At 37.5% G+C, this 16,274-nt stretch overlaps 1 protein-coding gene across 3 annotated transcripts in view; it reads right to left on the bottom strand.

Moving 5' to 3' along the window:
* The window catches only part of LOC129243008 (uncharacterized), a 139,379-nt gene that overhangs the window by 70,235 nt on the left and 52,870 nt on the right, over window positions 1-16,274 (bottom strand). The window contains exon 2 of one of the 3 annotated variants that reach the window (XM_054880017.1): window positions 12,176-12,207. The exons of the other annotated variants lie outside the window; for them this stretch is intronic. Coding sequence (XP_054735992.1) covers window positions 12,176-12,207 — 32 coding nt within the window. The remainder of the gene's footprint in view (window positions 1-12,175; window positions 12,208-16,274) is intronic. 3 annotated transcript variants of the gene reach the window in all.

The raw sequence follows: 16,274 nt of genomic DNA, 5'->3' as shown, positions 1-16,274 counted from the left end.
AATTTTATAGGCGCAAGTTTGAGGCTGCTGATGCGGCATTGGCAATGACACTGCACTACGAGTATGTATGTATGTATTGAAGATGTGTAGGTGGCGGAGGTGGAAGTGCTTGTGGCATGTACATATAGTAGTGTAGTGGCAGTGCAATGAGCAATCTTTACTGAATATCACACACATCCACACACACAGACTTAAACAAGCGCAAGTGATTTCTGAGTATTTCGGTGGATTCTTCAATAGCACTGTCAGCAGTAATTGTTTTCAAATCTCTGTCATTTGATCGTAAGTAATGCGATTGAATCAAAGCGCAGCTGTTGCCCGCCTTGCAGACAAACAAAACACTCATCGGTATGTATAGCATTTGGGTGGCACATTTATTGCTTTATTATTCCACGAAATAATTTATTTGTGTTTAGAAATTTTTGATACAGCCCGAGGCATCAGTGAACCTATTGACTGAACAATTCCATTCTTATTCAGCAATCATTGACTATCTACTCTGCCAGACAGAAGGCGATTGCATTACCCAACTTCTGCAAAATCGCCTTGAGCAGGATCGAATAAGTATTTGAGGGTCATATTGACACCTAAGTTAAATTGGAAGTAGAATATGGAGCTACAAATCTATTAATGGAATCGCAATTAATGGCGTGGATCTACAGCTGGTGACTTGCTCCATTATTTTTTGCAATTCGCTAGTTTGGCGGGAAGCCGTTGAGCAGGTTCCAAATTGGATTTAACAAGATTTCACTATGTACTAAGCCTTTCAGAGCACTTACATGGATGTTTCAAAATGAGCTTCGAAATAAGTGAAATAATAATACCACCCCTAATTCTAGGCTATTTACAGAAGGATCAACATACAATCCTGCATGGTCTGAAAGGTCCGCAGAAGTCTTGGCTTCCTAATATTCCAAATAATCTTGAAATATGATTAAATATACAAAATATATATCTACGTTAGTAGATTTTAGCAGTGAACTCCTTGCTGCTGACCCTAAAGAGAGGCACTTGCTCCGCAACAGCTTACGCTTGCTGATTTCGCTATCGCGGTTAAAGACAAGTTTTCCAACACACTCATGAATACGCTTAGTAACTAGACAGGGTAGGGGACTCGGGATAAAGCCCGATAAAACTGAACTAATTCACTTTACAAGGAAACATGGACTGCCCACAATCTCCCTACTAACTTTCAAGAGTGTGGAGATTCCTTTGAAGGAGAATGTTAAATACTTAGGACTCATATTAGACAGGAAAATTACGGGGATATCAAATATTGCGAATAGGGTTCGAAAGCCCAACATTGCATTGCACTCATGCAAAAAAGCGGTCGGAATCAAATGGGGATGAACACCTTGTACTGGCTTTACACTTCGGTAGTTCGGCCTAGTTAACTATATGGAATACTTGTGTGGTGGCCATCAAGTCAAAAGGCAAGTCATACGTAACTGCTTAGCAAGGTCCGGTGCTTCACCGGTGCTTTAAATACCACCCCTAATAGAGCGCTTTAGGTGCTCTTCAACTTGCCTGCTCTAAATGTGGTAGGAAAACACGTGGCTGCCGTTTGAGAGTTTAGTTTTAATAGTATGGCGCTATGGAATGCCGGGCGGCTCGGCCACGCTTCTATACTACATACTATGAGTAGTTATAAATAAAAAATCGATTACTCTTTCCCTAGATTTACTTTCGACAGGCTTTCCGAGACCAGCATTCCGTCAGTAAGAGAGTGGCGAACTCCATGGAGACGGAGGGAAATCAATTTTTACTTAGATGTATCCATGTTAGAAAACAAAGTAGGCTATGGTGCTTGTTTAAAGAGAATTTATATTAGAATTATCTCCCCGATAAATATCTTCTCGGACCGCCAGGCGGCCATCAAATCAAGGAAGGCCGTTATACTAAGATTAAAGGTTGCTCAGGAATGCCTGGTAGCTCTAAATGATATTAGCACCGTCTTCGAGGCCAGCCTTATATGGGTTCCGGGTGATAGAGATATTGAAGGAAATTTCTAGCCAGAAAGGGTACTAATCGTCCACTGCTTGAAAATAGAGGTAATATTGGAATTCCTATGGCCACTTGCAAATTAAGTATACAAATTAATATCCTCCGGGAGGTCAATAGGTCATGCAGAGAAGAAAATACGTGTTTTAGAATCAGGCTAATTTGGCTGCAAATAGATAAGAAAAGGTCAGGAGAATTGCTTAACCTCTCAAGAGAGAACATCTCGAAGCTCGTGGCCTGTGTCACCGGTCAATGGCTGTTAGGTAGGTGCTCCTCTAGACTAGGAGTATTATCGCATGAGTACTGCAGAAGTTGTAGGAGGAAAAAAGGAAAAAATAGTAGGAAACTTCCTCTGTAATTGTCCAGTTTTAGCTAAGAGTACAGCAAGTTTGTTGGGAAAATACCATTTTGACTCTCTCATAAAAGAAAGAAACAAATTCTAATGATGCCGCCATGCCATAAATTGCACTAAACAGTCAATCTTTGTGGATGTATAGTATGATCTGAAAGTACAGAGTTAAATTTCAGCGAAATTTATTTTATCTCGTTCAAAATATGACTCGTATGAAGCAACACACATGTACCTACGTTTAACTTAGTCCTTCGAGCACCCCTGGTAGGTCGACGAAGGGATGGCCTTCAGCTCCCTCGTCGCATTCTCTTTGATCTCCTCTACCGACTGAAATCTCCTTCCCCGAAGTGGTAACTTCAACTTGGGAAACAAAAAGAAGACGCACGCGGCCATATCAGGTGAATACGGTGATTGCACGATGGTATTTACTTCGTGTTTGGTCAAATAATCCAGCATAACTTAGACTCAGTGCGATGGTTATCATCATGCAAACTCCAAGAATTGTTTGCCCACATTTCCGGCCGGCCAGGCAGACACTAATGATTCGATGACGCTAAAAAATGACAGATGTGTGTCTAACAGTCCCACCAATATAAGAAAAAAAATATGGACCGGTTCCCACGTGCGCGGTTCGTTTAAATTAAACATTCCCGGTACCTTCTGATCATAGTGTATTGATGCTTTGTCGAACACTCGGGGGTCGTGCTCGCTGCAACAACGGCAATTTCTTTTACAAATGCCATTCGAAATTTTGCCAACAGAGGGACGCCAATGGTAATTTTGCTAGCTACCAAAACATAACAATTGAAAAAACTATCATTGCAATCTGATCACCTTTTATTTTGTTAACCAAAAAACAACTACAATTCTCCCATAAAACAGATGCTTCCGTTTAAATATTTACTATTCAAGATTCATATTTGTGTGTTTATAGAATATTTCCTTCCTTCCTCCCACTAGTTATTTGATATGTGAATACTTAAAAATGATTACTCTCAAGTAATGAAAAAAAAAACTGAGCCAGAATAAGCGGAACCAAATACACAAGAAGAGCAAAATCTGCCTTACTTGTGCCTCTAAGTATGTACATACATATTTACATACATAGGTGGCTTGTATGTTTGTAAGGACTACTACATGTGGGCTTGCACAGGATACAAACTACATTTGAGTGAGGGAAATTTCCAGCTTGTATCCGCTTTTATGGCAGGTGTTCTTTATTGAAACTACTTACATACACACATACATACACATACATATTATATTATATGTATTTCAAATCATTTCCCTGAATAAATTAGAATTTATTTAAGTTTGGCAGGAAAGGAAATGCTTATGCCGATTTCTTTACAGAAAATAGAAAATAATAGAAAACTGATTGACGTCGTTGATAACAAAGACTTATGTATGCATCTTCTAACGCGAAACGGAGATATTTTTAACGGAAAGCGGCCGAATACGAAAACTATTGGATCTGGCCAAATCGTCACGAACAATGAATGCATTTTAAGACAGCCGAGGTGTTTTCTAGTCACAAATCAGGCCAAGGATTCTACGATTTACTTTCTTTTATTTTTGTAGTTAAAGTTTCGAACAGATAAATGAAAATCAGCTGGACAATGCTCATCCTCACTTTTTGTACGGATAGTATCTCAATTTGCACTATCTGATGAGGCAAGTAGGAAGTCGGTCAAAGACTATTCTAAAAAGTTTTTGGTAAATTTGCTCTTCGCCCATTGAATTTCACTGAAAGCTTGCCCTCTTATATAGCGTTTTCATCGGGGCTTACTTTTGGTTTTGCAGCTTCCAAGCCATCGCCAATAATAAGGGAATGCAGTAAAGGTGATCGAATACATCCTTGGCGAACACCGCTTTGTATATCAAAAGGGACATCCCTTATGTAGCACGCGGCAGAAAGCACTTTCGTATGTTGCCCGTATTAAAGATATAAATTTATCAGGCACATTTCTTCGTCGTAAAGCCGCCCAAATCAAGTTCAGCTTAACGCTGTCAAAAACTTTCATAAAATCTACAAATACCCCATGCAAGTCTGCTCGACGATATTTCGTAGCGTATTAATATGATTAGTACGCGAGGAACCCGGTCGAAAACCCGCCTGTTCTGCACATATGGAATTGCATAAAGCCTGTATTTACTCGCTCAAGGATCACTCTTGCTATGATTTTTGCCACAGTGGGGAGCACACAAATATCACGCCAGTTGTCGCAGATCTGCAAATCGCCTTTTTATGAGATCTTAACGATTATGGCCTCATACTACTCCTTCGGGAAGTGTTTGTTATTCTAAACAGTTTCCATAGGAGGGCAAAAAAGTGAGGCAGATTGTGCGGACTGGTATTTATAAAACTCGGCGGGAGTTCCGTCAATGCCGACAGTTGTTTAACGCCTTGATGACATCCTTAATTTTTCAATGTTGGGCACATCGGCTTCATTGCGAGAATTCACCTGCAGTTGAAGTAAAGTGTTGCTGGGAGGTTCGTTCCCTTCGATTAGAAGGTTGTTAATCTTTCCAACTGCTCGTCATCTGACATTAGAAGTTTCCCATTGGTTGCTCGCACTGATCGTTCCGTGAACATCTTATTTAGGATGTTTTTTTAGCTGCATTAGATCTATCGATACCGACCATAGTTTTAATATCTGAGAATGACAACTTTGTTGACATTTCTGCTCAGTAAGGCTTCAAAAGTCATTATGAATCGTTTAACGTCAGAAAAACTCTCCCAATTGCGGAAATTTTCTTTGAAAAAAAAAACCACAAAACAAAAAAATCTATTCGCAAGGTTTATAGACAACTGGCGGCATCATCGGCCCTTATTTCTTTCGAAATGAAGAAGAAACTGCCGGTACGGTGAATCGAGCCATGATGATTGAAGTTTTGTTTTCAAAAATTATTCAGCTAAATATCAAGGATATTTGGTTCTAACAAATGGTTTATTGCAATATTCAAGCCACCATTGACGCCATACGGCCAAATTAATTGAAAAAGGAAGTCAAAAATTGGGCTGATCGAATGGACCATGTAACCCATAGCCATGGTGGACATAAACCGGAGGTCATATTAAAAAAAATAATTGCCATGAACTTATGAAACAGATTATGCACAAAACAAAAACACAATATTCCAACAATATTTTTGTTTTTTATTATCATTTTAAGTTCTTAACTTCTTATGAACTTAGGTATACCTAAACAAACGAGTTACAGTTTAAACAAAGTTTTTATTGAATACAGAGTGGAATTTTTGACAATTCTCTTAAATTTAAAACTTGCAAATCCAGAGTCTGGCTTTGGTGGGAGCTTACTATTATAAACTAATGCATTGTCAGCTTGTTAGTCTCGAAACCTGGAAAAGATAACTACCTCTCTCGCATGCTCTTTTGAAATTAGTATTGCAAATGATCCACAACAACATCAAGACGCACGCCACAAATAGGAGGAGGAGCTCGGCCAAACACCTAAAACGGGTGTACGCGCCAATTATATATATTGCAAATGGAATTATTGTTTGCCCATCTCGTACAGAAATATTATATTTTAATGCTCCGACTAGTACTATACCCACTTTTCAATGTTTAAGTGGGAACACCCATTTCAAATTACTCTAAAAATCCTCCTTCAATTGGAACTTTTTCTGTATTAAATATTTCGGGTCTGGATCCGTCTTTTTCAAAAGGAACGATTCAATAATAAATTAATAAATTGGCGTTTACACTTTTGTTAGGCGTTTGGTCGAGCTCCTCCTCCTATTTGTGGCGTGCGTCTTGATGTTGTTGAACAAATGGAGGGACCTACAATTCTAAGCAGACTCCGAATGGAAAATGTTTTTTATAAGGTGCTTTTTCATGGCAGAAATACATGTGGAGGGGCAACCGCTATTAGAAAAATGTTTTTCTATCAATTGCTGTTTCATGCACGGAGATTTGAACCTATGCACTCCCGAAAGGTTATTACGTACTAATCCATTCGGCTACGGCGGTGCGTAGTTTAATATACAATTTCAATAATAATATTTAATTTTAATTCTTCTGTTGTTGCCAACGTACAAAGGTCCAAAAATCTTACGCAGAATCTTTCTCTCAACTACTCCAAGCGTCGTATCATCGGTGGTTGTCATCGTCCACGCTTCTACGCCATATGTTAGGACGGGCCTTGTAGAGTGTTAGTTTTGTTCGTCGAGAGAGGACTTTACTACTCAATTGCCTAGATAAAAATCAAATGGAAATTCCTACAATTTTCTTGATGGTTCTGTAAAGTAACCTTTGGATGTCTCTTGGAAGTCTCTGTACACTGCCAATGCGCTTGAGTTGCAGAGCCATTTATTTAATTGGCATTAAATCTCTTAAGCCGCAATACCCACAATAAGGGGTATGTGGTATGAGTAGCGGTACCTTTTTGAAGCTCGAAAATCTTAACATTTTGCTTAAAAAACGCAGATAATCGTATACCCGATGCTTCTATGCGTCACAAATAAATGCAGCCTACTGAAATCTTACGCAGAGTAAGGCAGACAAATCCGATAAATGAGCTTGGTATTTGTTGAACATGGAAAGAAAACCATTTTAGTCATTTTGGCATTCTTTGAAAAACATAGCCAATGAGTTAACCCAGAGGAGGTATGAGAGAAGTTGTAAACTATTGGCGACAATCGACAGTCGCACAACAACAGCATCGACGCGAAGAGTCAAAGAACAGGTTTTGCCAATTACGCGCCACTATACTCGCATATATACATACATAAATAAATATATAATACGTATTTACAGAGGAATTTATGCACATGCAGTCGTACATAAATTAATTTAGGAGCTACGCACAGAGGCAGGCGGCAGCAAATGTGCAATAGTCACTGGCTGTAGTGACCACTGAAATAGGTAAAAGACAAAAAAAAAGTAAATAAGTAATTAAACAACAACGTAACCAGGGTCGTTCTGGTACACAATATGTATTAAATGTTCAACAATAACAAACATATGCACATATTTATATATTCATAATACTCTATGGTAGGTATCTTTCTACGCTGAAGCAATTTCCTCAAGGCTGTTGTTGTGAACGTGACAATTTGGTGTTGCTGCATGTGGCGCGCCAATGAAAATTGCTTAATTCTCCAAAACGTTAGCAATTGCGCACATCCAGACAGACGGCAAACAGCTGCAGCGCATACACAGACTAATAGCCCGGTTACCCACCAACGTCAACCCGCAGAAGCTCTTAGCTGGCGCAAACAGATTTATGGACATCCCAAAGCGCATTAAACAGGTAAAAGCAGCAAAGTTGCAATTGTAATTAAAAAAACTCGAAATTACTTTTTTAAATTACTCTAAACTATAAATTTTTGGTAGTAGATTTTGCGTTTTATGGACCAAAAGCAAAAAGAAAAGAGCCATGTATTTGTTGTTTTTGTTCTACTGCTGCTACCTGTTCAATGAGTCTTAGGAAGTCCCATGTAAGTGAAAATTAAAACGTGCCCGCTGAAATCTGCGCCGAATTGATTTTTTACGTAAATTCATATCAGCTGACTACTCTCTCTCTCTAGGGTTGCCAGTATACATTTTTTTAAATTTACTAAAAACTACCACAGAAATTTTCAACATATTTTTAAAATAATGCAAGTTATTATTGAATATAACGGGTTACGAGGGCTGCTATTTTTATTTCTGTCCTAATAATGGCAAATGAACATTGCTGGTTGGAAAACGTTTTTCAAAGTATTCTCCATGATGATAGATACATTTTTACACTTTTGCACTTTTTGTGCATTAAATTTGCATTACATAAATTTTCGAAGCACTTTGTTTAGTTGTATTTTTTACGCGCTTTTTAAATTGTGCGGGATCCAACGTGAACTCACCTTTTTTATCACAAGGCAAAATCTTATTGATGCTCGTCATATTAATGACCAAGGATGCCTTAATCTCACATGATGATATGTAAGTAGCTCAATTATTTGGCGTACATCATCGATATTTCCTGGCACAACAACTGATTTTGGACGACCTTCCAAGAATTCGCCGGGACACACGAAAATTGGTTGTATCAAGTTTTTACGATACTAAAGGATTTTGCTTTTTCGTCATATAAGGATTCTAGTTCATCGATGCATTCTTGTCTTATTAATCCACGACGAAAATTGTAAAAAAAAAATCGCACGAAAATGTTCAGGGTTTAATTCAATATTTTTGCCGTTCAGATGGTTATGGCAAATTATGCCAAACTTTGGTGACAACGCTAGAAGTGCCATTGATCAGATATATAAATAATAATAACAAAACTTTGAGAAGACTGAGAACACAAAGCGTATTGACAAAGCACGAGCATTACAAGTAACGAGTTGAAGCAACAAAAGCTGTCCTCAATGAAAGTGGGCTTGCTAATACTCATTAAGTGCTTCCAAACGAATGTAATTTTTGTTGCTTTATCTATTCACCACTTGTCATGTAAATACATGAAGGGCGAAAAATTAATTGCTTTAGTGAAAAGCAAAGCTAAGAATGAGTTTCTATGCCAATTTCAATATTTTACACTTGCATCTTGTGCCATTAAATTTGTGGTACTACGGAAAGCCGGTAGCCGAAGCACTTCAAAAAATATTTTTTTTTTATCTTGTTCAGCTCCTCCTTCGATGCCGTCTTTATCTCGCAGCGTAGCGGCCCCCTTTCATGGGACTCTTCAGTTTCGTGAACAAGAAAAAATCACAGGGGGCCAGATTTTGGCGCGCTTTTTTCGGTCTTGGTTCGTGCGGCAGCTTCCATTGAGATGATTGAGCTTTGGTTTTCACGTCATAACCATAAACCCACGATTCGTCACCAGTTATGACCCTCTGGAGCAAATTTGGGTCGTCGCGGATGGAGTCCAACATCTCATTAGCAATGTTCATGCGATGCTGCTTTTGGTCGAAATTGAGCAGTTTTGATACGAGTTTTGCAGCGACCCGTCTCATGCCCAAATCATAGAAAAAAATCGAATGGCACGAGCCATTCGAAATGCTTCCGCGCACTTAATTTCGTTTTTCACACGAAATTTGATACAGGTTCTTTGATCCATCTTTTTAAGTAGGTGCAAGCAAAGCAGCTGTCAACAATTAGCTGAACATTCAAAATGGCCGAACTCGTCGGCATGAGTGAGAGACATGGGTACCAACATATCGCCACAAAAAAATCGAAATTCGAATATACGTAGCCTGCGAAAATTCTAAATTCGCGATACTTTTTGAACACACCTCGTACAAATACATATACGCACATGTGCATGTACATGCGCTGACATTCTATTGGGTTGTCAACTAAGTAATTGCGGATTTCACTCATAGATGATTTCAGTTGAAATTTTAGGTTTACAGATGTAGTTTAAATGTAAAAGACATTTTCTTATTTAATAGTTGGCAATTCAGTTGTCAATCAGTAAAAAAGTTTTTTGATCGGTTGCGTAGTTTTCGTTTAGCGTTCGTTGAAAAAGGGAAAATCAAAAAAAACATTTTCGTCATATTTTGCTTTTTTATTTCCGCAAAGGGAAAACCTCATCGCAAGTTTATAAAACGTTATGTGCTGTTTATGGTGACGAAGTGTTAAAAGAATGGCAGTGTCAAAATTGGTTTGCCAAATTTCGTTCTGGTGATTTTTCACTCAAAGATGAAAAGCGCTCTGGTCGTCCAGTTGATTTGCTAAAGAAACGTAATGAAAACGATATATTTTTAAACCGACTGATAACTGGCGATGAAAAATGGGTTCAAATGGGAATATCAAGCGGAAAATATCGTAAACCAACTCAAACAATATCAAAAGAAGGTTTTGTTATCAGTTTGGTGGGATTACAAAGCAATAGTTTACTTTGAACTCTTACCACCCAACCGAACGATCAATTCTGATATCTACATTGAACAACTAACGAATTAAACAATGCAGTTGAAGAAAAGCGGCCCGAATCGACAAATCGAAAAAGTATTGTATTCCATCATGACAATGCAAGACCACACACATTTTTGGCCACTCGGCAAAAATTATTGGAGCTGATTGGGATGTTTTGCCACATTCAACATGTATACAGGAAAATCCACGGGAAAATTGACAGGAGTGAATCGATAAACTTACTTTGACTTGGCGTTTAAGCACCACTCTTAGTTAGTGTGAAACGCTGGTACAACGAGTTCCAAAAACGGTTGTTGTGTCAGAAAAAATCGATGCTGTGTGTCAAATGATAACACAAGATCGTCATATGACATTTCGCTAGGTATAGGTATCTTTAGGCATTAGAAGGACCAGCACAGATTAAATATTGCATGAACATTTGGCCGCCAAGAAAAGTTGTTCTCATTGGATACTGCATAATTTGACAATTGCCCAAAAATGGACTCGTGTCGATTGGTGTAAAGAAATGTTGAAGAAATTCTACCGCCGTGGCTCAAAGTACATCTATGATTTCATAATAGGCGACGAAAGATGATCTATGCATATGAGCCGGAAATGAAACAGCAATCGAAAGTGTGTGTTTCTAAGACCAGCTTAACCCAACAAAAAATGTTACGGAAGAAGCACCTTAAAGTAAATGATCACTTGTTTTCTCGGAAAATCTGGTCATGTCGCAACTGGACTACTAAACAAACTTAAGTCAATTCTGAGTGGTACAAAAATATTTGTTAACCAGAAGTATTTGAAGAATAAAGGAAAACTAACCGCCGAAGACGAATCATACTTCACCAAGACAATGCGAGCTCTTACAAATCGACTGACACAAGAGAGTTTTTGAACTCTCAAAAGATCGAATTAAAGGACCATCCGACTGACAGCCTTGATTCGGCACCTCATGATTTCTTTTTGTTCCCGAACAACAATAAAATGCGAGGCCAATGGTTTCTAATGCTGAAACAGCTCGTTTTGGAGGTATCCACTTCTGAGTGGCAAAAGTATTTTGAAAATTGGGTCAGGTATATGCAAAAGTGTATTGACTTCCAAGGAGAAAATTTGGAAAGACAATAAAGCCATTTTCATTATTATTTCGCTGTGCTTTCATTATTGGCTGCAAAATAATATAAAAGGCAACCTTTGTAATTCTGTGTTAAAGGATTTTTTATAGTTTTGTAAATTTCAAGTAATTTCTGATAAGAATTTTTCTGTGTTTTCGATGTGATAATTTGAAATAGTCTGAACAAAAAAAAAAACAATACTACGGGTTGGTTACTTATTTTCACAGCTTCTGTTCCTTTAGCTTCAGATAACTTTGAGAAGCAAATTCTTTGATTGAAGAAGTACCCCTTCAAGCGGATATGCATAAAGCAGATTTTGAAGATTCACAAGTTGTTGCATATTATATACACCTATGTTCAAAATAATAGTAGCGCGGTGAACTTCCAAGTTCTAGCTCCTTTTTTTATTTAATGTTTTTTTTTTTATATTTTTACAAAAGTAGAGTTCAAAAATCACGTTTCTTTTTGACAGCTTTATTGACATACGATGTAAAGAATATTCTTTTTTTATAGAAGAAAATGCTCAACATCTCGGCGAAAAGAAATTCTAATAATACTATAATTAAATGTGATAGAAAACTGCATACCTTGAAGTTTTCTAAATATTCGGACTAAAAACTTTTGCCGGCAATTGTTGTAAAATTGTTAATATTTTGTGAATTTTGTACAAATTTGGAATTTTCATTTATATGGTTTTTGCTGCAGAATGCACTTATATAAGAAAAATTGTTTAAAAAATTATATAAAATACATTTATATACAAAAATTATTAAAGTATTAAATTAAGAACCGTAGCTATGCAATTTTTTTAAATGCAGACCATTTATAGCCCTATAGACTCACCGAACTGAATTAGCAAAGGGAAAGGAACTTACCTGAAAGTAAAAAAGAAAGAAAAATACATTAAAATATTTTTGGTTTAATAAATTCGTAAATACGAATGATTGTTTTATTATCCTAGTAACTATTATTGTGTCTTAAAGCCTCCCTTGGCTCCCTTGGAATTGAAGAAACGCCATTAATTAGTATTTTTTTTTTTTTGTCGGGACAACTACCAAGTGCAGCACGCAGACACAATCAAGTCCAGTGTGACATTGAAAATTCCCTTTTAATTTTCTTTAGATCTACCCGACCTCCGAAGAAAGAGTAGATTTTGTGGTGCCAGGGAGCCAAGGTGGTCGCTTTTTAACACATCAGTGCCAAAGATCTCAAACCTGATTCGAGCGAAGGCGGGGCAGACGCACAGTATGTGGTCCTCCGTCTCATCCTCCTCTTTACAAACGTTTAGTCCATCTGCAGGCCCTCTCAGCCTGCCAAGCATGCTTGCGGGTTGAAGTAACCCATTTAATTTGCTAACCGTCTCTTTGATGGCTGCAGAAGGAAGTGGCAGAACGGGTTCCGGGCCAAAGAACGCATCCTAGCTAAGAAGTCGGTGGTCCACGATACCCATGTGTCCCGGGACCCATGATAGCATCGAGCTATTATCTCTACCGACATAGTTCAGCCTAGATTTAGAGGACTCGACTACTACTGAAGTGGTTGGGGGCTGTTTAAGGTCATGAGCGCAGCTTGGCTGTTAATTAGTATACTAGGTTGTTCAATAAGTTTTGCTACTAGCCCATTTCTTCTGTTTTATTGGTACCCTCTTCATATGAACGTACGTGAAGTTTCACTTCTATCTGTCAACTCATTCTTTGTTTACAAGCCATTTAGTAGCGACGAGTCATAGTATTTTCTACAAAGGAAAATATCGAGTATCGTGCAGTGATTGAATTTTTATTTTTAGAAGGCTTAAAAGCAAAGGAAATTTATGAATGAATGTTGAAAGAGTATAAGGGCTTTTCGCCATCAATTAGTGGAGCAGAAAGATGGGTTTCTGAATTTAAACGACGATTGAAGACTACGTCACAGATGTCCGAAAACGTAACAACACCAGAAATCGTAGATAGAATAAAGGAAATCGTATTGGAAAATTGCCGAGTGATTGAAAGAGATTTAGTAGAAGCTCTCGGCATCTCATTGGGCAGTGTAAGCAATATTTTTACTGAAGTATTGGGTTTCAGAAAGTTGTGTGCACAATGGGTGGCGCATTCGCTAACAATGAAACAAAAACACATTCGAATGCGACTTTCTGAGAACAGCAAATGGCTTTTTTTATGAAAATGTATTGTTTATCAACGGGTGGCGCAGCAGTTATTGGAAAATCCTTACATAAAGACTTTCGCGCACTTGGCTGTGATAAGCTTCGTGGACATTTTAAGCAATTCGTGTATAATTTTTTCAAATTTTTTAATAACTTCTGACACGATATTGTTTTTTATTTTGCAATTCTTAAATTTTTGCATTGGAAACAAAAACAACCAGTAATTTGGTCTCGCTTTGTTAATATATTCAGTTAAAATATTATATTTTGCAAAAAAAAAAAAAACTCAAATCTGTTATCAGCTTTTAGACTCAGTATTTTGCGTGCGCACTATTTTTCGGCTATGTATATAAATCAACAGTCATTAACGGGTTAAAGAGTAAATTTACGGATGGTTGTACTTAAATAAATATAAACGCTTAAATATTATATACATTACATAAAAGTCAGTCATAAATTTATCACTTATAAAGATACTAACAGACGTTAACCATTTAATGCAACACAACAACATTAGTTTTTACTGGTTGGTAGCCATTTCGTGCAACTACTAACACAAATTAAGAGAAGTATTCCTTCTGCAAACAAGCATGACTGCAATTTTGAGCTGAGGAATGTCTTTCAGTTAACGGTATGTCAATAAATACAATATACAGAAATATGTACTCAATTATTGTTCTATGGCATGTTGCAGTCTTTGTGTTATTTAATGGTGAATGAATTATGACACATACCTATGGACTAAAATTTGCTTAGCTACTATATATTCAGCCGCCGTAGCCAAATGGGTGGATGCGTGATTACCACACAAGAGAATAGATTCGAATCTTCTTGCATGAATCACCAAGATGGAAAGAAAAAGTTTTTCTAATAGCGGTCGCCTCTCGGCAGGCAATAACAAAGTTAGGTTAGATTAGGAGTTAAAAGCTGTTTGGGCAATATGTAGAATAATCGTTCTGATTATTCCCAAGTGAATGGCAATCAGAGACTTTCCTTATTTAAGTGGACTTCTACACATGGAACCATCCTCCTCTTCGTGAACTAAGGTAGTGATAATTCGGGAATTAGCCAGGATTGTGACATTCCAGGGTGCTATAAATAAAATTTAGTGTTACTTCGTTTGCAAACAGTTGTAGCCTTAAACCTTAAATGGGACTATGGAAACGATAGACTTATCAATGATCATTCTCCTATAACCACAGATAGTAATAAAAAGAGTAGTTTTCGAGTTGACCCCTTTGAAACAAATACTGGTTTTATTTTATGCTATGTCCTGACTTCAAATTCCGTTGTATTAACTGGATAATCAATCCGTTGAATTTCTAAACACCAATTCGCTCTTCCACATGCTTCTAAGTGCATACAAGTAGTTACAGCTATTTTGCTTCAACGATTTCCAGTACAATAACTATGGCAACAATTATATGCAATGCGTTCTATTATCATACATACATACGAGTACATGTGTATATCTGCCTCAACACTTCATTGAGTATTCTAGTGTGGCATGCAACACACCGATTCAACATTCATTTGTTGCTCATATCTATTATCTACACGATATAGATTGCCACAAAACCAACCAACATCAGCTATATACCATATACACACAAACATACGCATGCGTGTGCACTACTTTGGTACAATTGAACGCCAGAATGACTGTTGCAACAAACCGTATGTGGATCCATATAAATAGCAGGCGCCTAATTCATGCTATATTTTGTAGCGCATGCACCTCTACATGCGTACATATGTATGTGGCAAACATGCGCATACATACTATGTACATATGTATCTATATAGCTACACACGATCGTATACCTTGTGTTTGTTGCTATTAAACTGGTGCTGGATGAACGTGCGAAATAGGTTTTGTCAGTACATTTTTACATTAGGGTGTAATGCCCTCTCTGCAACCAAAAAAAAAACAACAAATTGGAACTGTTCCTCGGAATTATAAAATTTCTTTTTTTCCCAAACTAATATTTTATTTTAAGACTTTCGCCAAAATATTTCGGAAAAATATTGAGATTTACGTGAGCTGAACCGATATGAAAGCATCTAAAAAAATTGGATTTCTTGTAAATAAAATTAATTTATAAACATTGGGTATGGGAATAAGTTTCTGTCCTCTATTTGCCAAAGTTACGAGTTATTTAAACACCCAATTATTACATGATATTATGTGATGTATGTGCCATTGGAAGCTACAACTTTAAAACTCCATCTTTCAGGCAGACTACGGATTCCTCTCACGAAAAATTCGAGTTCTTTTGACTTGATCCATTCATTGAGCCAGTTTGCTATGCTCTCATAAGAAGTGGATCGCTCCCCAATAAGGGCTAATTGTATTGATTAGAACAGATGGAAATCCGAAGGTGCAATATCTTGGAAATACGGTTCGTGGGGCAAGATTTCCTAATTCAGTCCTCTAATATTTGTGCCCCGATTTAGCAACGTGTGGCATGGCGTTTTCATGCAGCAAAATTAGCTTGTCATGTCTACCGTTCTATTCCGGCCGCTTTTCTTTGAGAGCTCGAATCAAACGCATTAGCTGTAGTCGTTAACTATTGCCAGTGATGATTTCAGATGGTTTAAGCAGATGCGCAATATAACCTTTGAAGCATGAATATGTTGGTCGCTGTCGATGGACAACTGGAAGGCTCGAAATTTTTTACGCCGAAGCTTAAACTCTGCTGTTATTTGAGGTTATTTTTAAAAATAGATATATAAAAACTCGATTTTTGAAGTACTTTCAAGTACTTTACGGACCAAATCACGTAAATCTCGATATTT

This window comes from Anastrepha obliqua, chromosome 3, assembly GCF_027943255.1.
Source record: "Anastrepha obliqua isolate idAnaObli1 chromosome 3, idAnaObli1_1.0, whole genome shotgun sequence".
Classification (NCBI taxonomy): Eukaryota; Metazoa; Arthropoda; class Insecta; order Diptera; family Tephritidae; genus Anastrepha; species Anastrepha obliqua.
The sequence above is the reverse complement of the archived record's forward strand: the minus strand, read 5'-3'. Positions and strand labels throughout refer to the sequence as shown.